This window comes from Corvus kubaryi, unplaced genomic scaffold (assembly GCF_017639235.1).
Source record: "Corvus kubaryi isolate FWS band 111438036 unplaced genomic scaffold, C.kubaryi_AGA036_p1.0 split1-131, whole genome shotgun sequence".
NCBI lineage: Eukaryota > Metazoa > Chordata > Aves > Passeriformes > Corvidae > Corvus > Corvus kubaryi.
Genome location: NW_024582073.1, coordinates 6,389,627 through 6,416,899, shown reverse-complemented (window position 1 = coordinate 6,416,899; position 27,273 = coordinate 6,389,627). Strand labels below are relative to the sequence as shown.

Below are 27,273 nucleotides of genomic sequence, written 5' to 3'. Positions count from 1 at the left end.
GCCCTGACTCAGTGTTTCTGAAATACTACCACATATTTTTTGACTACGTAACATTTCCCGCTACAAAAAAAAGATCAAAAAAGGGAGGAAACTGCCATTATATCAATATAAGACCTATATGAATGCCTGCAACTGGTATTGGCATGAAAATAACTTTTTATTATTAAACAGAAACATGCATTGTATATGCTAATGAAAAAAAACATAAGGAACATGGTTTTTTTGGAGCATAGTAGTCTTTTTTTTTCTAGTAGATCATCACAATGACAGAGAAAGGCATTCACATATATTTTTGGAATTAAAAACAATGGGATGTCGTATTTTTTAAAATAACAGCATTATGCTTTGGTTCCCAAAAGAGATGTCTTATCCTAATACTATTTAAATAAAGTGTTCCACTACTTACAGTAAACACTGTCAGGCATTTTAGCATCAAATGAGTAACAGCCAAGTATATCCTTCATATTTCCCTGCCTACTTTGTGACAGTTCATTCTAATACTTACAGAAAATTGAAGAATGATCAATGATAACATTTCCTAGTAAGGCTTGGAGGAGATAGCATGCCAGAAGGATTTTTTATCAGCCAGGTGTTGCAACTAAACTCCTCCTTCTTTTTTTGCATATTGAAAAAAAAAAACCACAACAAACCCAACCCCCCCAAAAACCCACAAAAAACATTTCCACTACAATAAGAAAATAACTCATTGCACACCTTTAAATTGCAACAGCGATTTGATCAAACATCCTGCCATTTTTTTACCTTCATTATAACTGAATTCTGGAATTCACTGGAGTTTACATCACAGTTAAGTTGGGTCAGAATCTAGGCACAAATCCCATACTACATTGCCTACTTCCATTAATTACTTTGCTCACTTTGCAGTAGAGAAATGTTTCTACTTACAGTTTAAATTCATTCCACAACCAACCATGTTAAAGGTAGAGTAACATTAGGTTGTTGAAGAGAGACAAAATTTTTTAATATAGCATTTTAATTTGTGCTATTGAAAAAGACATATTATGTGAAATATTTTTTTTTAAAAATTTAATCTTTATGCCTCACATTTATGCCCAAATCATATTGCTTGAGCACATATTTCACTTTATACATTAGGTATAGTGCCAGTTGATCAGTAGGACTGTCTAAGTAACCAAGTAAAAAATAAAACTAAAAAAAAAAGAACCAAAATAAACCAACCAACCAAAAACAAGCAAAAAAACCCACAAAAACCCCAAACAACACACTAGATAACCCCAAAAATAAAACCCCACAACCAAAACAAACAACTAAAAGGCCCCGAACAAAAAAAAACCAAAAAAAACACAAAAAAACCTTTAAAAACCCCAAAATATAAAGCAACAAAACAACAAAAAGGCAAATAAAATCAAGGAAGCTAAAAAAGCCCCACAAAACATTTAACCTGAGCATCACAGCTAACAAAATATCTTATGAACTGGTTTGGATCTATTGTATCTTCAGGTATCCAAACATTCAAATTTCCCACTAAGTCAGTGCAGCCTTCTCCCAGGCGATCAATCTGTTCTACCTTTCAAATAGCATTTAGTACAAAATGTGCCAGTTGTTTATGACCTGCATCCACTCTCATCCTACTTAAACCTGATGCTAGCATATCTTGGTTGTAAATCATCAACAACAAAAATGTTGACTAATGAAATTAGAGCAGCAGAAAACTGTTTACATGTCAAAGAAATTATTCACATGGCACAGCAGCCTCCATTTGTATGGTCCTGTCCTTATATTTAGATGAGCTCTATGCATTTCTTGATCCTGACGTCCTTCATTAGGATCTGAGTTTTAAATGCCACTGCCCTAAAAAAACCCAAACCGTAACACCCTAGGCAGTGGAAAAGTAGTGAAGCAGAAAAAAATGGTCATTACATTTAAAAACTGAAATGGTGTTCTAACTGCAGGACTGTTTAAGTCATACAAAGGAGATGGGCTATGCATCCACATAAGGAGTCTAGTAACCAGAGCTGTGGCCCAAGTACTGCCATCAAGACTGAGCTGCTCATCAGATACTTCCTTTCACATATGAGGGAGCAGGGTTTAACTCCACTTCACTATTTGTCGGGACAAAGGAAGCTATTATTCTACTACTCCAAAGATGGAGCAAAGTAACCAAGTGGTACTACTCTAGGCCTGGTACATTTTTTGTACCTCTCTATTACAGAATTGTCTATATATTCAAACAGAAGTTTTCATCCAGATGCTAAAATTTTTTGTTTCACTTCAAATCTAGACCTTAGACAAGAGTTTATCTGCTGACATCTCATCATTAATCAACTTCAGGGATTAAGAACAACAACAAAAAAATGGCACACACACTAAAAAAAGAAGTATCGTACCTATAGCCTCAAGATTGTATGCAGCCCATCAGAACAATTTATCAGGCCCAATCTTTGTTCTGTAAGTCAGGAGTTTGGGGAACAGAGCTGGCCATCAGCCAGATTAACTGCTCTAGATGTCTGTTCACCAAGGGCTGCCAGAGGATCTCCACTCCTCTCCCATCCCCATCATATAATTTGAGCTGTGTCCATACAAGACAAGTATTTCATACAAGAGAAAATACATCTGAATTACACAAAAGCAGCGTGTTGTCCACATGACAACATTTCTTGTAAACTTGCGAGGTGGATGCCAGTCACATACCACCCAAGCAAGGAGAGGAGTGTGTGCCTACATGGCAGTGAAGAGCTTGACCGCCGAGCTCCCCCATTAGATGCTACAGAGCTTGCTGAAGACAAGATGACATGTAACTGTCTTCAGAAAAGAGGAAGAAAATCAACAGTTACAAGCTACTTGTGACTGAGTTTGAAGAAATAATTCCATTCAAAAGGGCTTTTTTGAGTCTGACCTGATTTTTCCCAAGTTTTGCACCCTTTTAACAAACAGCTGAGGTTGAAGCTCATGTTACCAGTGTTTAGGAGTCTATTTTTTGAAGACTACTTTTCACTAGCATTCTTCATTTCCAAAACTGGGTAGGTCTTTAAAAATAAACTTCATAGGAATACAGTAAAAAGGAAATAGTACAGAAGCATAAAAATAGACTCAGGAGTCCAATAACAAACTATAAATCATTCATTTCCATCACACATTGACTTGCAGCAACATTTCTGCTTATACTAAAGAAAGTAGTTCAGAACATTTAGGGATAGGTTCATTCCCTCTAACCAGAAAGCATTTTAACTTGCTCCCAAAACAAGGAAATCACAGGTAACCATGGTGTAACCTACCTCTCTTGGCTTAGACATACTTCAGTGCTATCCTGCTGTGCCTGATAGAAAGTCTGTCCAAGTCCCTTGTAAACTCAAGGGAGACCTCAAAAAAGCTTGGATCCTACTCCTGGGATGTCTACTGCAGACCTGCACTCCTTATTGAAACACATTAACTTTGTATCAAGAAGTTAAAGACATCAAGAAGAGTTGAAATAGGGTAGGGAGGGGAAGGAGTATTAAAAAATATTGAAGATTATCATGGCTAAAGTCAAATCAAGTGATAAAGGAACATGCACTGCATCTGCAGCTATTGGAGGCTTGCTCTTGCCACCCTCAGCCCAGTAAATTAGCTTGATGCCATGATTTTTTGTTGGAACTGACACAGTTCAGACTACTTAGCTAGCCTCTGAACTGCATTTAATGCTTACTTTAATCAGTGTATGCATCAGTCACACCCATCATCTAGCTGCAAAAAAGTAAATATAACTACATAAGAGAATAACTTAGAAAAGCAGATAGCCCACATTGGCTACAGTAAAGATTTATTGGTTCTAGTGAAGAAATATATAATGTGAAAAAATATATCCAAATCATTTGATCATAATGATAAATGATAGGAGTTGCCTTTGATCCAAGACAACTAAAAAAAGTGGTTTTGACTGAGAAGAGAAAAATAACCCACCACTAAAAATTCTAATTAGCATGAGTAATATTATATGAACTGATTCAATACAGAAAACCCACTTTATTTCTGTGGGTTTCCTGTCAAAAAAAGGACTTCTAATAATGTGCAATTTATCTTTATTTTACCGAAGTTTACTATTATTATGCCTAATTTCTAATATTATCAGATAGAAAAATCTTCATGTTCCATAGCTAATCAAGTTTCATAACCCAACTTGCTCCCTCACAGAATCCTTCAAGGACAATCCCCCCATGTTACTTGAGGGAAAAAAAGGGTCAAATGCATGAAACCATCCAGTCAATAATGCAGAATCAACAGCTCATAAAACCCTTATTTAGAAGTATAATATCACCGTATTTTTTTTCCTTAACAACCTCAATTGTTCTGTAATTTTTCAGGGGACCTATACAGATGGCACCTCACTTGCAAAAAAAGCAGGCAGACACACCTGTAAGCCACTCCAAGGCAGGCTAAAGTATAGGTCTAATAGGCTTAACACAGAGATTTTCCCCCGCCAATTAGTAGAAGATCCAATCAGGTTGCAAATGGTGAGATATACAACAGAAAGAACTGTGTTCAGTCATCTTCTTTCCCAATTAGCAGACACTTCCTCCCTGGGCTAAGTGAAAATCTTTAATTTTGGGAGACTAGCAAATTTAGTATTATAGGCAAAGTCTGTTTGAAAAAAGTTTCAAGTTTAAAACACAACTTTTCCTTGAGCTCTGGCAATTGTACTGCTATCAACAGAATTTCTATCACAATAGTGCCAGTATAGTACAGAAATTTTTTTAAACACTAACTGGGTCAAGAAATCAAGCCTATCATTTATCTATGGAGAAAAAATATGTAGATTTACATTAAGAAACACTGCTTACAGATGACATGCTGCAGCCCAGCTACTGTCCTGCATTCTTTGTGCACCACAAACTCACCACCAATCTCAGTACCAAGGAATCTGAGATTTCATTATCTCTAGTAAATCAGCACTGACTAGAAAGTATATGTGCAGAACAAAAAATCAGATTCATAATAAGGAATAAAGAAATAATATAATAATAATAAAAGATAATATAATACATAATAATAAGAAATAAAGAAAATTCTAGATTAGTCCTTATAAGAAAAATACAGCAAGGAGTATTTTACATGTCAGGTTGGAAAGCAGAGTGTAGCATCTATGTTAGGTTCTAGAGAATCAGAGAAGTAATCCTAGCTTCTGTTCTGCGCAGCAGGAGACCAGAAGTAATCCTCCAGTCATAGAAAGGATTGCATGGTAGTTAAGCCTTTGTAACAGTAGCTGTGGGCTCACCTTGTACGGCTGTCTTGGAAGAGCAGTCTCAAGTCTTAGTATAAGCATAATTAGGGAGAAAGCCGTGAAAAAAAATAACTGTTCAAGGTAAAATCAACACTATCACTCACTTACATAATCATAACATTAATGTGTAACCCCTTGAGTAGATTGCTCCCTTGAGTGCTTTTAAAATCTTCCAATCTGTGAGAACGTTACCACATTTATCACGGCAGTATTAATTAAGCAGTGGAATAGAACTGTTCACATCTCATTTTATCTATCTTTCAGGTTGGGTGAAGCTGTGTATGTTGCTGCTGTTTTTAAAATAATAATAGTAATAATAATAATAACAACAACAGAAAGAAAAAGAGAAAAGAGAAATTTCTCCAAAATATGTATAAATGGCTAAGCATTATACACTACTAACTTAAAGCAATTCAGTCCATGAATCAAAAGAGTTTTCTTAAGCCTCCATGAGAATAACAGTTTTATTCGCCTTCCTGAGAAAACTACTGGTTTTTCCTATTGTTTTAAATAAAATCTTATAAATAAACCCAGGATTAAACTGTTCTTATGTAATTTATTTTCCTATGCGTGCAAATAAAACCAACCACCAAAAGCAGTATTTACTAACACTCCTCAGGAGCAACCAAGATACTCTACTAAACTTCATGCTGCACAGTCAAGAAGCTTAGCATAAGCTCACAGCACTAATACCTCTGTGTACAAGGTGAACTACGTGCTACTATAAACATATTTCTTAGTTCCTGTCTCTTGCCAGCAGCCAATGGAGTGACAAATAACAAACCCTTCAGGAGCACATCTATCCTTTTAAGCAGAAATGGGAGCTAACAGAACAACATAGCCAGGAGATTGAAAACAGTATCTACAGTAGGAGAGCAAAGAAGAGGAAGAAAAATGGAAGTGGGTGGACAGCAGCTGAGCAGCAATAGAAAATGGAAGGGGTGGGAAGGCAAAAATGAGAAGATGAATAGGGAAGGAGACAAACGAGATGTTAAAAGAGACAGAAGACAAAATTAACAAGAGTTAGTCTAAAACAGCACTTCTGAAATCCTGGCTCAGCCAAAGGAAATTACAAAGTCAGCCTGACAGGAAGAGTAAGTCAATTACAATGCTGCTGTCAGCGTCTCACTTCTTGAGTGGTGTTGCCAAGAGTCAGTCATGGCTGGGAAGTACTGGCCAACTGCACGGCTGGGACAGGTGCTGCAATGACTCTGTTAGCTGTGTGCCTCGTGAATAGATGTAGCAGAGAGTAAGCACCACTTATTGGGAATGGGAAAAGGGAGGAAGGGGTAATCACCAGTGAACTCTACTGGAAATGAGATCAAGCTCTTATTAACTAGTCCACACACTAAAACAGCTCCCACACAAGTCACACTTAATCCAAAGCACTAGGAAAGCAAGAAAGCATTTTGTTAAACAGAGCCCCAAAAACTTATCAGGAATTGAGGTGAACTACTGTGCAAAGATACAAAAATTACATGAAAATGATATCTATAGTAGACAAAAAGTTTCCATCCAGCATTCTTCAAAAATTCCTGAAATTGTAACTGATAAAGAAAGAAAGCTCTTGATAGGCAATATATCCAATGCAAGGAGAACTGTGATGTTTAGGGAAGTGCTCCAAGGTACAACTGCAATGCTTTAACATATTTTAATTCATTAAAGACATTAGCTACATAAGATAGCATGCTGCCCTTACAATCTGCAGTATCTTGGCCTAATAATCAGTCCATACAGAATCAAAGTGCAAAAGGAAATGAAGTTTCCTCAAGGTACCCATCCTAACTGACCTTCACCAAAACACAAATAAACATAGAAGAGACTGCAGGTATGGATGGACATCATAACCACCTCTCCCCTGTGTTTATTCAGTAATGCAAATAAGAACTGAATCATGTTTTACAGGTTTCTATAATTGAATATAGTGTAGTATTGGCCTTCCATTAAGCTGATGTACACTGCATCATTAGCACAAAGGGAACCTGGGAAGAAGCTAAAGGCCAATTTTTACCAAGAAACACTACCAAAAACACAGAAAATGTGTAAGCTGAAAACGTACCATGAATGTCTCTTCTGTACTTCTTTTTCTTTGTACTGGAGCAACTGGAAATTCAAGAAGGGACTTTACCGTCTTCCTTTTGGCTTTTTCCATTTGAATGTTAGTAAAATAGTTGACAGCAGCAAACTCAATAAGAGCAGAGAACACAAAGGCAAAGCAAACCGCTATGAACCAGTCCATGGCAGTAGCATAGGATACTTTTGGCAGTGAATGTCTTGCACTGATGCTCAGTGTCGTCATTGTCAACACTGTGGTTATTCCTTCAAAAAAAATAAAGCCAAAGAACTGTTGAATCAAAGTAAAACAAAGCAAGAACTGGCAAGCAGTTTCAAACAAAGAATTTTAAATCACTTGTGAGTCTTTCTCTGCTGCTTGTGAACACTGCATTAGATCTAAGTCATGGCTACCGTCACATATCCATGAGCAGCCAAGCCCACAGTTAACCACTTTTTAAAGGAGGCACAGGAAGCCATGGCTTCAGCAGATCATCTGAAGTTCACATGAAGAAAACGCAGAAGCCTTTGTTTCATTTTTTTTTCACATCAAGTTCAGTAGAATTTTTTACAAGTTATTTTCTAAACATTTGAATAAAATTTAAGTTGTTAAATTGGGGAATACTCCTCAGATGGCAACAAAAACATGACTTTTCCTGTAAAGGGTTCTGAATGCCACCTATTACCCTGCATCTGTGCCTCTGATCACACTCGTAATCCAGGAGCCATTAAATCATGACAAATTGTTTTGGTGCTAAGGAAGAATATTATGTTAAAAACTCTGTTAGTTAAGAAAATATCACCTTTTTTTACAGCCAATGAAATTTAATTAGAATTTCATCTTCTGAAAGAACAACTTTAATTAAAAAGTGTGCAAGCATGAACACTGAACTCAAAATACGGCCACTTCATGGTAGTACTTCAAATGCAAATACATGCTGTATTAAAACAAATGAATGAGGTCTTTTTTTCTCTGTTTTCATCAAAAAAAACATCCCATATCAAAAGTAAAACCCCAAGAATGTAGTGAACACTGCATAAATCCTAGCATGATAACCTCAAGGATGAGTGACTACAAATAGACATGTTTTTACTCTTATGAAAAGAACACTGTACCCATTCTAATTCAAGATGCAATTCTTAGCTCAGAAGAATTTAAGCTCATTAAGGATATGTTTTTCAACAGATTCCCCACATCCCTGTTTGCTAAATGATGGCATTCCATCAAGGTAATATGATTAAAAAAAGCTTCACCTACACATTGCCATACAGAGAACTGGTCACCATGAAATCAATCCTTCCCACTAAAGAAGAAAAATGAAAAAAAGAGTAATAGCCAGGTCATGAGAGCTCAAAGGATATCTCAGAGTTTTCAAGAGGATAAAAAATACAGATGCAAGCTCACAAAACCTTCTTCAGTGGGACGGTGTTGAAAACCACACCACTGAAAATGTTTAAGTCCCAGGAAAAGAATAAATTATGAAAAGTTGTTTGAGTTTGTTTTTTCCCCTGGAGGAGACACATCCCTGTTTAGCCCTATCCTTTCTAAGGACCTGAGCAGATCTTCGTCCACTTCAAGCCAAAAGTTTGTCTGAATTGTTTCTAAAAGCACTTGTTTAATAAATGTAAAAATACGATAAAGTGAAATAAATGACCAAACAGTAAGCAAAAACAAGGATGAGACGGGAGGCTGTGACAATATTATAGTTTACTGACACTCTTTATCAGATTTTTCCCTATTAAATCATTCTTCTGGAAGACTTGGAGCTGCCAGTACAACTGCCCATATATGTCATAGGGATTTACAGGGTCGGGAATTAACTTCTGGTAAAAATATTGTATTTGCACATACACTGTATTTATCCAAAGCTAAATATTGACAAGCTTCTGACTTAAGATGCACATAGACATTAAGTTTTAACATTAATTTTTATATTCAAATACTATTAATATATTTTTATATGGTTAAAAGTTGTTCTAAAAATAATGCGGTCTTTCTACTCTCCCACAATCACCAGATTACAGGTGTCTGAAGCTCTGACTGCAGAAATCATGGACCGATGTCCCTTAGTCCTTCATGTTACCTTTGCCAAGTTCTCCCTAATCCTGCAGTGTCCAACGGAACGATCTTTTGGTTAGCCTCTTCTGACAGTTCCTCTAGAAAGCTGGTACCAGAGCAGTATTATGGCTTCTTTCCTATCTCTTGCCTATCTCTTTTTCTCTTTTAAAAATAAACCTTTGGAAAACAGGGCCCCTGTCATAATTTGTCTCAAAAATAGGAAGACACTTGCTGCCATATTTTCAGTAAGTTGCTATCAAATGCATTTTAGTGAGTTATCTGTAAGTTAGTGGATGCCCAAACTATTTTTTTTTTGGCTTCACATACATGAAATTACACATATTACATTTATTGCTCCATATTCTGTATGAAAAAACTCATTTTCTCTGTAAATACAAATTCTATATTTCCAGTTTATAGCAATACTCCATTCAAAAAAGTACCATTATTTAACACCACTGCAAAGGCGTATGAAGTGATATACCAGTTTGTCTAATGTAACAATTGAGTTGAAAGTTAGTGGGGTTCTTAATAGGTTTACAGGTTATTTCTCCCTATAAACATCAACCTTGTCTCACTTGTGATACAGTGTTTTGACTCCAGTTACATGTTTGAATGGGCCATCACTAAAAAACATTAATTCCTATCACTCTTGACAGCATCTATCAGTCTGTAGAAACACTTTTAGTAGAACATTCTCTTCCTTCTTTAGACTACAGTGCATTATGAAGTCAAGACATTGTTCTATAAATGCTGCTTTTAAAATGTTTTTATCCTATTTCTTTGTTAGGAAACGTATTTCCATTTAGATTCCTACACTTTGTCTTCCACAGAAGATTTTCTGTTATTTTCACTGTAGCATCTCATTCAAGCTGCATTTTGATGAGGGCAATTTTAATATCTTGTGATCATTTTGCTTTTGTAATCCATTCTCATGATGGCAATGGCAGAAAGGAAAGAAGAGCACTAAATATGAAATTACAGTAACAGAATCTAAGCCTTACTCATAGCAAGCTTCCACTGATGACACAGATACCTCATAACAAGACATTTGAAAATCTCACACTCCAAATCAATTTATTTTACAAGTATTCTATAAAGTGTGAGTTCAAGTACTTACACTACTGTCCACTGGAAGATAAACCTGATCTGGATGTAGACTAAGGACTTGAGTGTATTACTCAGAGCAAGATCTTTCCAGTTTGCTCCCTCAAGCAGGTAGAATCCCTAGAGCTGAGCAGTCATTTGCTACAGGTGACAATGCCACCTTTCAGATTATATATTCCAAGTTTCTCTTCAGAGTCCAAGGATTCATATAACAACATTCTTCATACATCAGTAGCAAAATTTCCTGTGAATTTAAATTATTCCCTTATTTCTGCAACAGCATGGAGCATACCCCAAGGAACTAAAAAGCCCTATTCTAGTGAGAGCTATTAAAAGAGCAAGTACAAGAAAAAGTAAAAAAAGAAATAATTACCAAATACAGTTCTAGCAGGAACAGATTCCTTATTTATCCAAAATGAAACTTGAGAGAGGATCACGGTCATAATGCATGGGATATAGGTCTGAATCATAAAATAACCCATTTTCCGTCTGAGGTGGAAATAAACTGTCATAACAATATATTCACCTAAAAAAAAGAAAATATTTCTCTGTGTATGAAATCCGTGTTGCAGAATAAATGTTTCAGACTCTCAACTAGGATTGTTTAAGGTGATGTTATTCATATTACTTAACATGTACACAAAGATATCTTCTTTAGAACAAGAATGAATGAAAGGTTTTTTTAAACAATCCTAGAAACAGTAGGTCCTTACAGTGCCATCCAGGAGCTGATATAAAAAATACTATAATACAGCTAATACTGGATTACAATTTACAGTATAGACATGGTTTTAAAAATCTTTTTGACAGCTGTTGAAGAAGAGAATCCCAAGACACAAATTATCTACCTACCATAGTATCCATAACATTGTGGTACCTACCTGCTGAATAAAACAATAAGAACAATGATACGCATCAAACGTTATGCAAGCATCTCAGCTTTTTGCTAGGTTTATAAGTCAGCCCTGCTATGATAATGAAACAAATGCAAAAATCATTGAGAAGGATTAAAAATACTCTAAATTTATCTAAAATGTCATCATTCATATTAAGCAAACAGACCAAAAAAGCAGTTTTACCATAAACTCAATAAACTGTCTAAATAAAGCACTACAGAATGAGCCTTTAGGGACAGCAAGGACATTTTTTTGTTAACTCATAATAATCTAGATGCTGAAAAGTAAATTTCTAGTGAATTGCAAAATGCCATTTTATCTATGAGTAAAAACATCCACAGAGCAATACATCAAATATATTTGCTTTGTTAGTTTCATTTTGACTATCTCACAACACCCAAACCTGCTGATGCTTAGAAAATTATTCCAAATTTTAAAAATATTTTGGGAATATGCTTGTTTATCACCACACTGCTCATCAGTGATACTTCACTCATTTTGGATGCCTGTACTTGCCATTTGCTTTATTTCTTACAGCACAAATCAGCAGAAGTATCTATTGTGACTAATGTATTTGTGCCTACCCTTATCTGACTAGAGGGTTTTTATGATTTTAATGACCCATTCTGTATGCTGTTCTTCTATCCTGGGCTGTTTGCACTCCCAAACAAAGGAAGTCTTTTGCACATAACGTGGAGACAGTGCTGAGAAATTACTTCCTCACCCAGGCATCCTCTTGACTCTTCAAACTGCATTTTAAGCAGTGATTAAATGCTCATTTTGTCCCTTGGAGTAATGATCTCATTCCAGCTTTCTGAAAGACCGTCGCAATCTACTGTAATGAATCTGCAAATGTAAATCTCAAGGACAGAAACCTAATTCAGATTTACACTATCAGCCCTTAACACATACCCTATGACATTCTGTAGAATAACTTACAGGAAGAAAAAGGAAAAAAGTTTTGGGCAATGTTACAGGTTAATTTTACCTCAAGTTGATTTTTACTGATGAGATTCCTACCTGTAATAGATTTAATAGTTTCAGAGGATACTGTATGCCCAAGCAGGTCATACTGAACTAAACTGGAAGACTCCTCAGGAACTTCCACTGACTTCTCAGGTCCTTTTGTCCAGGTATAAATCATTTCACTCTTTGGATAAGCATCTACAACACAGCATCAGTTTGCATAAATAGAAAACTTTTTCTCATGCCTTACTAAGAAGCCAAGCCAAACCTACTGAAACCAAACAGTAAAACACACATGAACAATTTCAGAAGATACCCTTCATGTTAAGTTACCCCCAAAAAGCCACCCTCGGAGTAGAATAAATAAAATCATAATAAATATGTCAAGTGTCACACATAAATTCACTTCACATATGAATGTGAAGACTAAACACAAATCCCTTCTGGATCAGCCCTTACTGGGCATGCAAAGTTTGTCTTTATTTTAGCAATTTCTAACCGAAATTTTACTGTTAAAATATACTAATCTGAAAAAAAAGAGGAGGGAGGATATATTTGGGAGGATATATTTGAAGATTGGATGCACATTTCTTTATAGAAAAGAATGACTGCACTAAAAACTACAATATTTTAAACTTCTGTTTAAAATATTTGCCAGAAACCAGAGGTCAGTAAAAAATTCACAACAGCCCCAAAATAAGCACACACAAAGAAACATTTTACATTTAATGCAAAAGACGTATCTTAGGGCTAGCATTCAATCCCTACACAGTCCAAACTCCTGTTAAAATTGAATCAAATCAGTCTTACATTTGAAATGGCTACATGTTATTTCAAGTTTCGCTGTGGGAAGTATCAGACTAGGGTTCAGCACAATTCCTGCTGACTGGTGATTCTGTCTGAAGAGCTATGACTGTGGATGAGCCCCCACTATCAAAGCAGCCCTATCATACAGCTGATACCAAAGACAAATCTTGCCGCACCTGGTCTCCAGTCTCACTGTGGCAGGGATGAAAAATCATATCAGAGCAGTGTCTTTAATACCCCTGTTCAGGTTGACTACCCACCTGTATAAGCTAAATTTATGCTATGGAAAATCTCTGAGGGTTCTCCAGCCATTTCTGACTTCAGAGCTCTGGGGTCAAGGAAAACAGATTAATGTCCAGCCATCAGAGGGTCTAAAGCAGAGAAGTCAGTGACCAAGAAGGCTTAAAAGAATGACAAGATAGTTAATGGAGTGCACCAATCATCTCCAGGGGGTCTCAGAGGTCTCTGCTTTGGATTCACATCAGGGAAACACAACTACCCTCTCTTGTTTGTTATGCAGATGTCCCAAACTGTTCCTTCTATCCAAGGTTTGTACATTTTTCAAAAATCTACATCTGACTTCAAAGCAGAAAAGGAGAGTCATCTGCACTAAGATTCTTCTCACCAGTTAAAAAGTTATCTAGTCTGAACTTGCCATGCAGACTCCTCTTACAGGCCAGCAGAACAACAATTACAACTACAGGTTACATCTCTGCACATAACCTACACCTCTTTCTTAAGATGCCAATGTGCTTCCACTACCTGTAGAGAAAGTCAGCTAACCTGCTGCCCTAGGTGTCTTTTACCTTGCTGGTTTAAGCCAAGTTTGTCTTCTCTAGAGAATCTCTCACTTCACTGAGTATCCAATTCCTCCCCAAGAACCAAGAAAAACTATGTATTTCAAGCAACCACGTATCCAGAATAGTGGGGTTTAACATAACAGCTGAATCACCACCTGCTTTTTAGTTCTCTGGGTTTAATTTTTGCGGTCCTAAATGGAAGTCCCAAGGAACTTAACAGGAGTTTTGTCTGCATAGGGATTGCATATCAAGACATATCTGTATATATTCAGAAAGTCTAGTAATTGCTCAAAATTTACGTCTACTATTTAAATTCTGTAGTTACAAGAAATTTCATAATTGCAACTTACAACTCCCAAATTTGAGAGGACAAGCATGACCATCCATGGGAAAATCCACTAATCTCATGGGACACTCTGCACTTATTGTAAGCCTATAATGGAACAAATTAAATAGTCTCTGGTTGCCATTTTGTCTAGGCAGTACAACTTTTGCATACAGTAATTGTAAGAAGTCAAACAAACACATTAGATACCTCATTGTGTACAGGATGGTGCCATTTCTCATTATTCTGAAGAGTTTATTTGGGGCTGTCATATTATGTGCAACAGACTTTTTCCCATTCCTGAAGAAAGTGTCAGGAGTCCATACCTTCGAAACCATCAAGTTGTTTAGTCTTAAAATTTCAATAGGGCCATCATATTTTAATCTTTTATCTACCCATGTCTGACGAAAGAAGACATCCATTGTATATTCCTGTATTAAATTGCAGAAAAACAAAGATCACATTTGCATGTGTGTTTCCTGTAAAAGAAGAAATCCCTCAGGACCAAAGAAACCATTAGAAAAGAAAATCCTAAGTCCACTACACAAACATCTTTCCACCAATTAAAGTGTCTTGTCTGCTTCTTAATAGCTTAATTTCTTACATTAGTAAACAATACTGCTACACATTTAATCATTTAGGAATAATTAACCTAATTAGGTTGCAGGAAGCAAGCAACAGAATTTGAAGTCAAGCATATAACTGGAAACAAAATGTTCTCTGACAAGAATTGTCAACAGGTTTTTAAAGGAAATACATCCATAGATTGGCTGCTGCTAGCTAAATTGAAAATACCAGGACAAATAATTAGTTCCATTTAAAAGTTAGAAAAGCAAACTTAACTTCGTCTCAAGGAAAGTAAGCTTTTAACTGAGAAAAGCGAAGTAAGTCCTTTGCCATGCCCACAAAACACAGATAATAAATTATATAGAGATTTGCATATATACATATATATTTTTTAAAGTATGTAACTATCCCATTAACTTTCTCAGAAAAGCCACTCAGATGTTCCAAAGAAAACATGCAAACAACTGCAGAACTGCAGACACAGGCACATCATAAGAAATCATATGTGAATGAACGGATGAAAGAATGCATTTCTCATTTTGGGAAGCTAAAGTATTTCACAAAATAAACTATCGTGTGACATTGAAAAAGGTCACATGGGAAGCTTTAAGTCCTTTCTAACTTACAGTTTTGATTTTGTTGTTAAGTTTTCTGACTTAATTTCAAATTCTTCTGCATAATGTTTCCATTTAAATTACTTGTAAGGCTGTATCTATTTGCATTGGCAAGGAGGCATGTCTACTAGTGCAATGCATCTTAGGATTATATCTGTCTTCTTTTCCATGACTGTATCCTCCACTGTGGTTTACAGTTAATCCATGAAAAGTGTCTCCTCTAGTGTCATTTCTTGCTGGTGACTTCATAGCTCATAAGTAGCAGTTTCTGTTATTAGCTTCTACATGACAGATTTTGTAATATAAGATTTCAACCATTTTCATTACAAAATGGAAATGGGTACAAAAGCAACTAAAAAGACATTCTGATCATCCCCTGTACTGAGACCAAATCACACTTCACTGTTGCAGCAAGTTTTAAGAGTGCAGCCACATTCAGATTACATTGGGTCACTAATGTATATATTAACTAGAGAGTATTCCAGAAACAATTCCTGTATTGCTAAATAGCCTCCTAAAAAATCCCTAATGAAGAAAGGGGAAATATCTGCTGTAAAGTTCCTCACCTGTCTTCAGTCCATGTTCTCACTTTTGCCTGCTCCAATATAACTAATAACTTCCCATGAAAATGAAACCTGAGAGAGGTCATGCAGCCCTCATTGATTTGAGGCACATATCACTAGATTTCCTTGGCACCACATTCTTGTAGCCCTTGTCACTCTGATAAGCATAATACTGCACACGATAACCAATGAAGGGGCTTTTCAACGTGAGACTGCTGTCACGAATGTAGCCTTTATAAAAATACCTTGCTATCACATACCTTTCCATATAATAGAAGTAAATCAGGTGCACCATAAAGTGAACTACGGCACTATATGGGAAGACAATTACTACCCTGAAATGGCTTTTTCCATGAAGAATTTCAGTTCAGCACATATGGCTAGTGTTATTTCCATGGGATTTCTTGAATATGTTATAAAAAGATCAACTGCTGTATGATTTAAGGGTATATCACTGTATTTTAGAAGTTGATGAGAGTTTTGCTGGATTTGACCTTGAAAGCAAAAGCCATTCAGGCACAAATAACAGAGCATGCAAATGTAATATTTCTCCTCTGTTACTATTTCATGCATGTCACGCATACGTTTAACTTCTGCAGATACTTATGAAAACTCTTATCAGACAAACATTTGCTGAAAGTGATGCTTAAAGAAGCACAAAGATCAGCAAAGGGCATTCATCTGAAATGAAAACATCAACAAGTATTTGTGAAGTGATGCCATTATTATTCACCTGAGAATAACACAAGTTTCAGAAACGAAAAGCAATTTCAAAGATATTGCACATTTTCCCCACAACAGAGTGACTTAGACACTCCCTGCAAGGCCGGATTCTGCCTCTGTGCTGTGAAAATCTGTTTTAAATCCTATGAAGTGAATTTCTTAAGCCAGCCAAAACCCACTGAAAGTGTGACCAGAATCAGGCCTGATGTATCTAATTATAACCTGTAAATTAAGCTGTTACTAATCTTGCCTAATTTGCATGATTGACAGAACAGTACAGATGAAGCATCCACTCCTACTGCAGCTAATGGTTTCTCAGAACCAGGAAATGGCATTTTAATCCCAGAAATACATACCATTTCTACATCAGAAACAGGTCCAAAACTGGTGACATATATATCTGTTTTGACTTCAGTAACAGGACCTAATGTATGAAAAGGAAGTGAGCAAGAAAATTTGAATTTTGCAGGTCAACAATTCCCATAAATGATCCTGGCGTGTGAACAGTTACAGCTTTCAGGGTTCTGTGGATGAGCAAGAGCAAAACGCAAACAGAGGTCAATTCAGATAAGTCTCAAATAAGAAGCACTGCTCAATTACCTTTACCACATAAGTTAATCAAAAGCAGCATTTCCATGCAAATCCCCATTCAGAAAACCAATGTTGACTCAACAGCTAAGAAAATTGATGCCAAAAAATTAAAAGGCTCACTAAAAACACCATTCTACTTAACAGCAAGCACTGAATCTAAGAAAACCCCATTCCTCAAAGCGTTTATTAGTAATATTTGGACCTACTGGTAATAACTGGACTACAGACATTAGCATGCCATGCACTGAGCAATTTAGTATTGCAGGATCAAGAACTGAATCCATATCCTGAGATGTACTTAAGTGCTTTAATACTAATATCCAAAATAAAAGTTGGAGGTCTAAGCATTTTTGAGGGTTTGAACCAAGATCCGCATTCTGCTACAAAGCCTGTCTTGAAAGAACTAATGATACTTAGGACACTGTTAAAAACAGTGCACTGAGTGGAGGTTTTGCACTCACACAGCTGTGCACAGCAAATCAACCACCAGAGAAAACAGTTTCATTTTAATGTATAATTTCCTTTACTACCTTGAAATTTTAGATGGGCAACCACTCTACAGCACACTCTACACTTCCTCTTAAACCAAAGAATACATGCACTAATTTCACTGGGATTTAGGTCTCTTCCTAATGTAAAGGGCTAGAAAGTTGCTAATAATTATCAGCTGATAATTACGATGATTCTGTCATCAAAGCATTAGCTAACAGTTTAATTCAGGTAATTAACTCACATCATAAATTTTTTAAAAATCTACTGAAGGTCTTACCAAACAGTATCTGTTTGAAAAAACATGCATGATCTACAAATTCACAACCAGCTTCTAAACCCCTACAACTCAAATTACTAAAGAGGATAAGAGGCTCAAGTCTGATAATTCAGGGTTTATCATAGTATTTGTAATCCAAAACTGAAAGGAGGAAAGACTCAACAGAGTTAGCAGCAGAAGAATATGCCCCACTTGAAAAGAAAAAAAAAATTAAAAAAAAATCATTCTTCGCAAATGTCACTTTGAATCAAATGATAAAGATAAAAAAATAAGTAAGCAATGGGAAAACAGGGAACCTGAACTTATGACATCTAGAATGAGTCTCAAGCTGTGAAAAAAAAGTGAAAGAAAACCATGTAAAATTATTTTACTACAGAATCTGCAAATTATTTAGAGAAGAATAGCTAAGAATTTTTCCGCTAAATGTCAAAAAGATTACTTTACTGGAAGCTAAGTTCCACAGACGGGCATTTTTTCAAAATAATTCTAAAGAAATTCCACTGTACAACAGTTGGTAGCTCAGAGGTCCCTGGAAAGTTGCATAGTTTGCATGTTTGTCTCGAAAAGGTTTTAAGACGCAACTCCCAAGTTCCAGATAACACACTTTCAGACCATGTCATTTGTTTTGCAATGGGTTGCTCTCTAAACATGTCAAATGGAAGCTGCTCCCTTTTCTACAAATAACAAAGTGTTCGTCGGTCAAGGAAATCCGTGAGTGTTTAGATCACTCATTTAACTGACAACATAGTCCAATGACATTTCCTGAAGATATTATTTTCTGGAGAGAAGAGCTCCAAGAGATTAGAAGTGAAGACATTTATCTACAGTGCTAGAAGACAGGAGAGAAAAGCCCAGTCATACTTGTATGTAGAAATAGAAGAGATTCAATTACAACTGATCTCCCATAAACACACTATTACAGTTTATCAAGGGTTGGTTTAAATATATAAATATTTATTTCATTTGAACTTGAAATATTTCTGAAATCAGTTCTACAGAAATGAAAAAATCATTTTCCCACATAGCTTTAGTAAGGAAAATACAGGAATTAGTCTTTGTTATTCAATAGTAAGAGAATACTGAATATTGCACTCAGTTCCTGCAAGAATCCCTTTCAGGAACAGAGGCCAATATTCAGTATTCCCTTATTATTGAGTAACAGAGACAAGTCCCTGAATTCTGTTCAGGGACTGCTTTACTTGTTAGTTCTAAGAAACTAAATAGGAATACTCCCTAAATAAACCCCAAACCTTTAAATGTTTTTCCTCTGATGCTATATTCTTTTCTTTAGCTCACAGAACACTGTAATTTTACAATCATACCAAATTGAGCAAAGGGACAGATTTTTCCCACAGGCATGAGCTGCTTTACCTCAGACATTGATTTCTTTTGTTTTATTAAATCATTACAGCTTCATGGACAATAGCCATTCAGAGGCTTCTGCAACTTTGTTTTTTGGAGTTTCTCAGAAAGAAGGGGTAAGCTAAGATCAAGAAGCTAATCTCCAAATCAGCAAGTCTACAACTTAATGCTATTAGAAATACTATAGCAGCAGCACAAGAAAACAAACATAAAACTATGTTTGAGTTCACTCTCCAGGAACTGCTATTCTGTTTTCAAATATTCATTAGTATGAGCCATGAGAATGAAGGAAGTAGGAACTCTCCAACAATTATGAGGCCACAAAATAGTGTCTACTTCTAGATGCTAGTCCAACATTGATGGCAGAAGAGTGACAAAACAGATGTAAAAATCACATCTTATTGAACTAGAAAATGGCAGATGAATGCGGATCTAGAAATACTTTAGATATCATAACAGTTATCCAGCTAGTATGGACATACAAATCCTTGCTTTGCAGCCAAAACCTTGGTCAAACAGTTCAGTGTCTGGTATGAGCAAAGAGAGTGAAGTTGATTATCTCCTTAATGCTTTCTCTCCAATTGCAGCCCTTTCATACTCCACATCTTCCACCTACATTGGCCTTAACAGTTGTGAAATGACAAATCTTGGATTTTCCAGCACATCCCAGTACTTAATGCCAACCCAGGAGTATCTATGGCGACACCAATACCTATCTCTTGTTCTTGTTCTAGGAGAAAACATAACTCCAGTTGGTAACAATAGCGGGGGTATAAATAGTGAGTCATGCTGCTGCTTCTTTTTTAAACTATTATTAATCGTGGGAATTCCTGTCAACGAGGAGGTGATCTGTAGTCACCTAACCTACTTTTACTGGTGATTTAAGCAGCCCTCCAAAACGAATGTGTTGCACCACTTAATCAACTCAGGCTCTGCAAGCAGAAGATCCTATTAGAATCCTTAACGCTCTATTACTGGCAATAAAATGCAGTGAGTTGTAAGAAGGCCAATTAACTTTAAATATGACCATTCGGGTTTACCCCTCAATGGATCTTCACAAAGTATCTATCCACCATAAATCTTCAGGAATGCTGAAGAACTATTTATATCATACTGGTGTGTATTTTTATGTCAATGAAATAGGAGGAGAGTCCTACACACTGCAGTGGGAACAGTTAAGTCTGAATCACTGCTTGCAAGATAATATACTTTAAAGAAGCTCAGGCAGGATTAAAAGCAACCCCTGCAAAAAGCCAGAATAGTTCAGTGTTATAGATGTTACATGTGGGCTGAAGAAGTGATGCCAGGCCCTAGTCCTGGGAAGAGGAACATAAGAGAGCTCTCCCATGCATTTTATGTCAACATATGGGTTGAACTGCAGCACAGCTCCCAGTGAAAGACTTCGGGCTCCATTATCCCTGCGTCTCCATAGGCAACTGTCACTGCAGAGATCTCCGCTGTATGTAAACACTCAAATCCTGCACAGGCTTTCTGTATATTGCAAATTTTGCCATCAAGGGTCCCACAACTAATCAGAAACATTAACAAACAAGTCTGTACAACAGTTTCAACATACAAAGTACAATTTAAATGCTGTGCAGTTATTGCTGCTATTATGAGCTCAATCCCTGGATATAATATATAAACCACATAAAATCCTATTACATCAGTTCCTACGGCTACATTATAAAAAAAAAAAAAAAAGTAGTTGCTACAGATTTCTTTTAAATATAACTACATGTGAAAGATTTGGTGCTCTTTCCAAATTCTTGCTGCCTGAATAGGGTTGACATTTTTTAAGTGAGGGAAAAAAAGAAAAAAAAACCCCAGCATATGAAACATGTTCTCTTGTTTCATTCTATCAGAAAGAACAGCTAAGGACACCTGCTATATGTAAGAATTCTGTCCAGAAGCCAGAACTAGGTAGGGCATTTTTAAAAAATTAATGCAGGATTCAAGCACTTGGGCTACATTCTCTACCAAAAGACAATGCAACAAACACAGCACCACACAATAACCTTTGCCTCTATGTATGTTCATCCATCAGCATGTCTGAACCTGAAAAGGGAAAAGTATACCTCAGAAATTAGGAGATTACTGTTTCTTTGCCTATTTATCAGCAAATCATCTCTGCTGAGACAGCCAATAAGCCTGATACCAGTGCCAGTTTTCATGATGTGGACACCTGTCTACTAAGAACTGGACTAAGAATATCAGCTAATTTTATACAGATCACTGAACAACAGACAGATGGTAATGACTTCAAGCATTACTAACAGGCCAAATTCAAATCTGTCACCTACAGGTATCTAACACCATATCCTGTTAAGCTTTGAGTCATCAACTCTCACCAGCTGAGAAAGAATGGACAACTGCCGGAAAGAAAAAAATTACCCGCTTCACTTTCCAGTGCTCACTTCAAGTTCATTTGCAATCTAAATAGTAAAGACAAATTATAATATCTATTATGCTGAGTAATGGAACCTTTAAGGTACGCTTGAGTTCCTAGTAAGAGCAAATAATCATGTAGATATTTTTGTTTTCTCTAAAAACAGAAAATTGCCTTTGCTCTTCAAATGTATTCTGTGTTTATTTTCTGACTAAAGTCCTGCATAGACAGGAAATGAAACTCTTCAGAAATGCTGTTCATCAGCTGAACACACAGACTAGATGGGGCAGAGAATCCTTCTCCTACCCTTCCTCAGGGAGACAATGGCCAGCATATTTATTTCCACCAAGTACTCAGCTGCGCTTCCCCAGTTACAAGATCATTAGAAAGAATACAAAAGGAGGAAGAAGAGAAAAAGGGAAATGAATGGACACAGTCCTGTTCCTTCTGTTCAGGAGTCAGCAGTGTATGTGGCAATTTCCAAAGAGAAAGCCACAGAGCTAACACCAGTAGTTGATAGTGAGATTCAAAACTTATGCCAGATTCCACCTGACACAAATGAACAGAACTCAGGAAGGGAGAGGGCTCCAGCTGTCACCAAATGATGGCAACCACACGACCACACACCAGTAACGGGCTGTGGGCGATGCCAGCAGCTTGTGGTCAGGGGGTTTCAACAGTCAACCTAAGAACCTTGGGCAGGAGGCAAGTCATACACCACTTTTCTTTCTTCAGTCTGGCCATACAATTGGCCATTAAGAGCAAGACACCAGAGATCAGATGTTCTCTGAAAGGCACAGCTCATTGAAATTAGCAGATACATGGCAGCACACAGTGCTGTCACCCTCACCAGCTTCAGTCTTCTTATTCCTTCCTACATCCGTAAGTCCAGGTTTAAGTGTGATTAGTTACTGTATCATGAAAATTTCAAAGACACAATTACACTGTTTAAAGTTACCATCCAATACAGGTTTGAATCAGCCCTTGCAGGCCCTCGCTAACATCAAGAGTTGCTCAGGTAAAGTCTGAAACCATGCAAGGGTTTCAAATGGCAAATCAGACATAGGCCTTTTACTTCAAGTGAATAATGCTCCTTTCAAAGACTTTGGGCTTCTACTGTCACTTTGAAACTAATCACCAGAAAAGTAATAAGGTGATTTTCAGAGAAAATACAGCTTTCTATCATTTTTCTTCATGTAATACACAAAATTTTTTAAATCAGATGAAAACTGGAGACAGGGTTTTACTTCAGACTTTTACGGCTGAATCAAAATAGTACTAAGGTAGTACTTTTGAAGTTTTCCAGCAGATGATGATTTTAATTAATGACACTACAAGCAGCCTCTGGAAAAACACTGTGTTTATAGAGTGGTTTTGACCAGGAAACCCACTTGGATTATAAACTGCATGCTGAAATTCAGGATATGTTAAAACAGAGCATACAGTGTAGGGAATGAACTAACTTCATTTCCATCACACTATTTTCAAACATCATACAGCATTACTTTACTCATTAGTCCCTAAATACCTTCCATCTACTCAAATTCAAAACGCTTATGCATTTAAAGTCTTCCTGACAGCAGCTGCAGGTTTTTTTTTCCTTTCATACATGAAACTGCCCATCCTGCTTTACTTCATTCAATTTCTAGGTGACATTTCTTTGCTTCGCTCTTTAGACTTTCCCCCCTGCCCCAACTTAACGGGAACTTTCACATAAATGGTCTCTACTAACCTTTTTAATAAACTCTTCTGGTTTTGTTTATCACACTACCAAGCCTCACAGTGCCTAGTAAGGTGAAAGCAACTTTTATAGTTTATAAAATTCATTTAATAAAGTGATTTTATAATGCAAGGTGTCAATCCAATGACATGGGGAACTTCATTCTGCTATTAACCCTCAACATATGCCATGCTCCTGCACAAGCACCACCAAGAGAAGCTTCCACATACTCTCCTGGGGTTCACAACTCTCCTGGGAGACCATATCCACATTTGTAAGCATGATGAGGGTTTAACTTCTCCTTCATAACTACCAAAAATTGTGTAAATTAACGATAGTATGGAGACTTTTGATCCAGTTGTAGGAAATTTCCAAAATCAAATATTTTCTACTTTACTCTGCATGTGACTTATCTTCATGTATTTTTATTTGTGGTAACTCTGGAATATGCCAGTAAAATTCAGAATTTGGCTACCTCCCCAAGCCTGATTTTAAACATAATTTGTGCCAGAATTAGAAACATTTTCATCAATTTGAAGTTTACAATCAGTTAGTCCTCTGTGAGGCCTTTTGTTCTTAAAATAAAACCTTCATTTCATTTCAGGCCATGTGAAAACTAGATGGTGAATCAGCTTCTAGAAGAAAACAAAAATAAGTATTCCGCTGTTCATCAGAAAGGGATGTAGCTTTAATGTTACCAAAACACACTATGCTTTCCATCTCTAAATATTCCCATCCCCTCTGACATTTTGTTTGCAATGGTATAAACTAGCGAGTGACCCACTTTTAAGATACAAATCCCATTCGTCATAAAGATTTATCAGAAAAAAAAAAACCAAAATATAGGTAAAAGTTGGTGTTGATATTCTATATTTCAATAAATAGTCTGTAGTTATTACTCTGAGCAACGTCAAAAAGTGAAATCTGATCAATTACAGAAATTTCTTTCTTTGGTTGGTTTTGTTGTTTGATTTTTTTTTTTATCCAAAGTTTTTCTTCTCAAATCAGGTGTAGGTAATTTTTGCTGTAAGAAGCTAGCGAGGCAAGCATAATTTTTAAAAACAAAACATTTTTTCCTCATGTTTTACTTAAAAGTTCAAAATTCAGAGATGAGTGGTTTAAACATAAACCATAGACATGGTTATGAGGAAGGAAGAAGCAAAATAATATCCATTTTGTGAAATATTGACCCAGAAGTGTTTTCCCCAGGCTGAAATCTGAGAGTTTTTTCCTCTCTCTCTCATTTACTTCAATATTGCCAATATGAAAGTTCAAGAAGATACAATGAACTTTTTCTCCTTGACTGCATTTTTCTGAAAGTCTGCCACACTTACAGGGGAAAAATATCTACTCTTGCAAAACATCCTGCAAAGGACAACCGTATTAAAATAAAAATCAACATATATTACATATTTAGTAGTTGTTTAATTTTGGAAATCTGATAATGCTCATAAAGCATCTTTGCTAGATGACTAATTAGTTGGCATTCAACCTAAAACGATGCCAAACTTAGCACATCTCTTGTACGCGTGCAGAAGTGTCTGTAACCTCTCTGCAAAGACTAAATTGCAAAAGGCTATCAGTTCCCAATGACTCCTCCGGGTGTTAATAAATTTAGCTTCCTTCTCACTTAATGTGTAAGCTAACTTAAGAAGGCCTCATTTATTCCATACACTGAAAATAATAAGAGTGGTCCATGGTGCCAGGTGTTGTCCTTTATAACAATCACGATCATGCATGTGAGCACTGCATATGGCGTGTGGGGAATGTGCTGGCATACATGTCAGTGTGGATGGATCACATGTATGGAGAAGGTACTTTCAGAGGAGGAAGAAAGTATTTCGCAACATAAACCTACGCAAGGATCTCATTCAATCCTGTATTGGAAGCAGCCTATAAAAACCTCGTTACAGCTTTGAGCATCATAAAAAGGGCTGTAGCATTTATTTATAAATATTTTTTATATTACTTTTACTTTCAAATTTGCATTTTTAATATCTTCGTTCCAGATTACAAAATAAACTTTTATTTTGCCTGCATCTTAATGATTTTTCATTCCAAGTCCCTACACAAAAACATCAAAATCATAAAGAACAGCAAGTCTGGCTGCTTCTTCAGCATCACAAAACTGCATCTTAACAGCCTAAGGAAAGGAAGAGGCCCAAAACCCCCACATGCAGAGAACAGGTGAAGGCAAATTTGAAACTCCGCCACATCTAATTCCTATACAGCAATGAAGTCTACTACTTCTAAATCAAAGCTGGAATTTCAGCAACTGTGGTAAAGAACTAGTGTGCTCAGGCACCTGAGCTCTTATTTTCCCTAACTAGTGGGACAATCCATCAGTCCTAACCTCCTAGGCTGGTAAAAGTATACTTGTTTCTATTAGGACCCGATCGCGGCATTTACGGGTCAAAAACTGCCAACAACGAGAAGAATCTGGGTGTTATACAGGTCCCTCCATCCCCATCAAGCCGACGCACACCGGCTTCAGGGCTTGTTTTTCCTTCAGCGCAGCAGCCTGAGCCCGGGATGTGGGCAGAGCAGCAAAGCGGGGGCTGAGCCCGGGACCGCCCCAGCGGGGCCCCCACGGCCGGGACTGCGCAGCACCCCCCGGGCTTTCGGGCCAAGCACTGCCTCGCTGCCGGCCCTTTTCGGAGGGCTCGGACCCCGGAGCAGGGAGTGGGGACACACCCCCACGGTTACGGTCAGTAACTGGTCGGTCCGAGCGCTGAGCGCTGCGTCCCCTGCCCGTGCCCAGCGACCCCCCGCCCGCCGCCGGCACCGCGCCGCCACCGTACCCCCAAATCCCGGTCGCAGCCGGTTGTCATAGCCATCTAGGAGGCTGTTCAAGATGCTGGTGAAATTCTCCGGCCACAATTTCTCTTCTTTTTTGATCTGCCCTGGCGGCCCGGTGAGACTGCGAGGCAAAGAGAGAGCGGGTGAGCGGAGCCGCCGGGAGCCCGCGGGGAGCAGCGGCAGCGGACCGGCCGCCCGGGGCCCCCGGCGCCGCCGCCGGGGTACTCACCAGGTCGCCAGGCAAAGGCAGTGCAGGAGGGCGATGGAGAGACCCGAGGACATGGCGATGGCTGGCTCCTTGGCAGAAACCATCTTTGCATGCCATACTTCACGCCTGGGCACGTTAAACGCCTTGTCCGGGGCGGGGAGGGGGACGCGGGGCCCGGCCGGGGGGCGGCGGCGCCCGGCGGTCCCACATGCGCGGCGCCCCGGTTGCCAAGCGCCCAGCACGGGCGGAGGAGCGGCGAGCGAGTTTCCCCGCACCGTTAACTCTCTCGGGGCAACAGGCGCCGGTCCCCGCCGCTCCCCCCGCTCCCGCCCCCGCCCCGCCCCGCCCGCGGCCCCGCGCTCCGCCCCGCGCTCCCCTCCCGGCCCGGCCGGCGGCCGCCGCTGCCACCGGCGGCGGTGCGGAGGTGGGCTGGCAGGTCGGAAAGGGAGGCTGGGGGCGTCGCGGGGGTGACCGCGGTGGCGGAGCCTTCGCTCGTCCCGATCGCCTGTGCTCCCCACGAGGGGAACAAAACCGAGAGCGGGGGCGGGCGAGGGCGATTAATTCCCCAGCGAGGAGGGTTTGAGACCAGGAGGGTCTCTCCGCTCCAGTAGGAGAGGAGCTGGCAGGAGAGAGGCAAGAAGAGGAGGTGAAGGAAAGCTTTGACTTCAAGGTTAAAACAGAGCGCACCCAAAACAGATGGAAGCGAGTGGGTTATCC

At 38.1% G+C, this 27,273-nt stretch overlaps 1 protein-coding gene across 1 annotated transcript in view; it reads right to left on the bottom strand.

The window, feature by feature from the left end:
* The window catches only part of GABRA4 (gamma-aminobutyric acid type A receptor subunit alpha4), a 45,257-nt gene extending 18,395 nt beyond the window's left edge, over positions 1-26,862 (bottom strand). The window contains exons 1-8 of the mRNA XM_042053014.1: positions 26,578-26,862; positions 26,351-26,469; positions 17,075-17,142; positions 14,462-14,682; positions 14,277-14,359; positions 12,374-12,517; positions 10,831-10,983; positions 7,299-7,558 (exon numbers count right to left, since the gene is read on the bottom strand). Coding sequence (XP_041908948.1) covers positions 7,299-7,558; positions 10,831-10,983; positions 12,374-12,517; positions 14,277-14,359; positions 14,462-14,682; positions 17,075-17,142; positions 26,351-26,469; positions 26,578-26,660 — 1,131 coding nt within the window. The 5' untranslated portion in view covers positions 26,661-26,862. The remainder of the gene's footprint in view (positions 1-7,298; positions 7,559-10,830; positions 10,984-12,373; positions 12,518-14,276; positions 14,360-14,461; positions 14,683-17,074; positions 17,143-26,350; positions 26,470-26,577) is intronic.
* Positions 26,863-27,273: the final 411 nt, after the last annotated feature.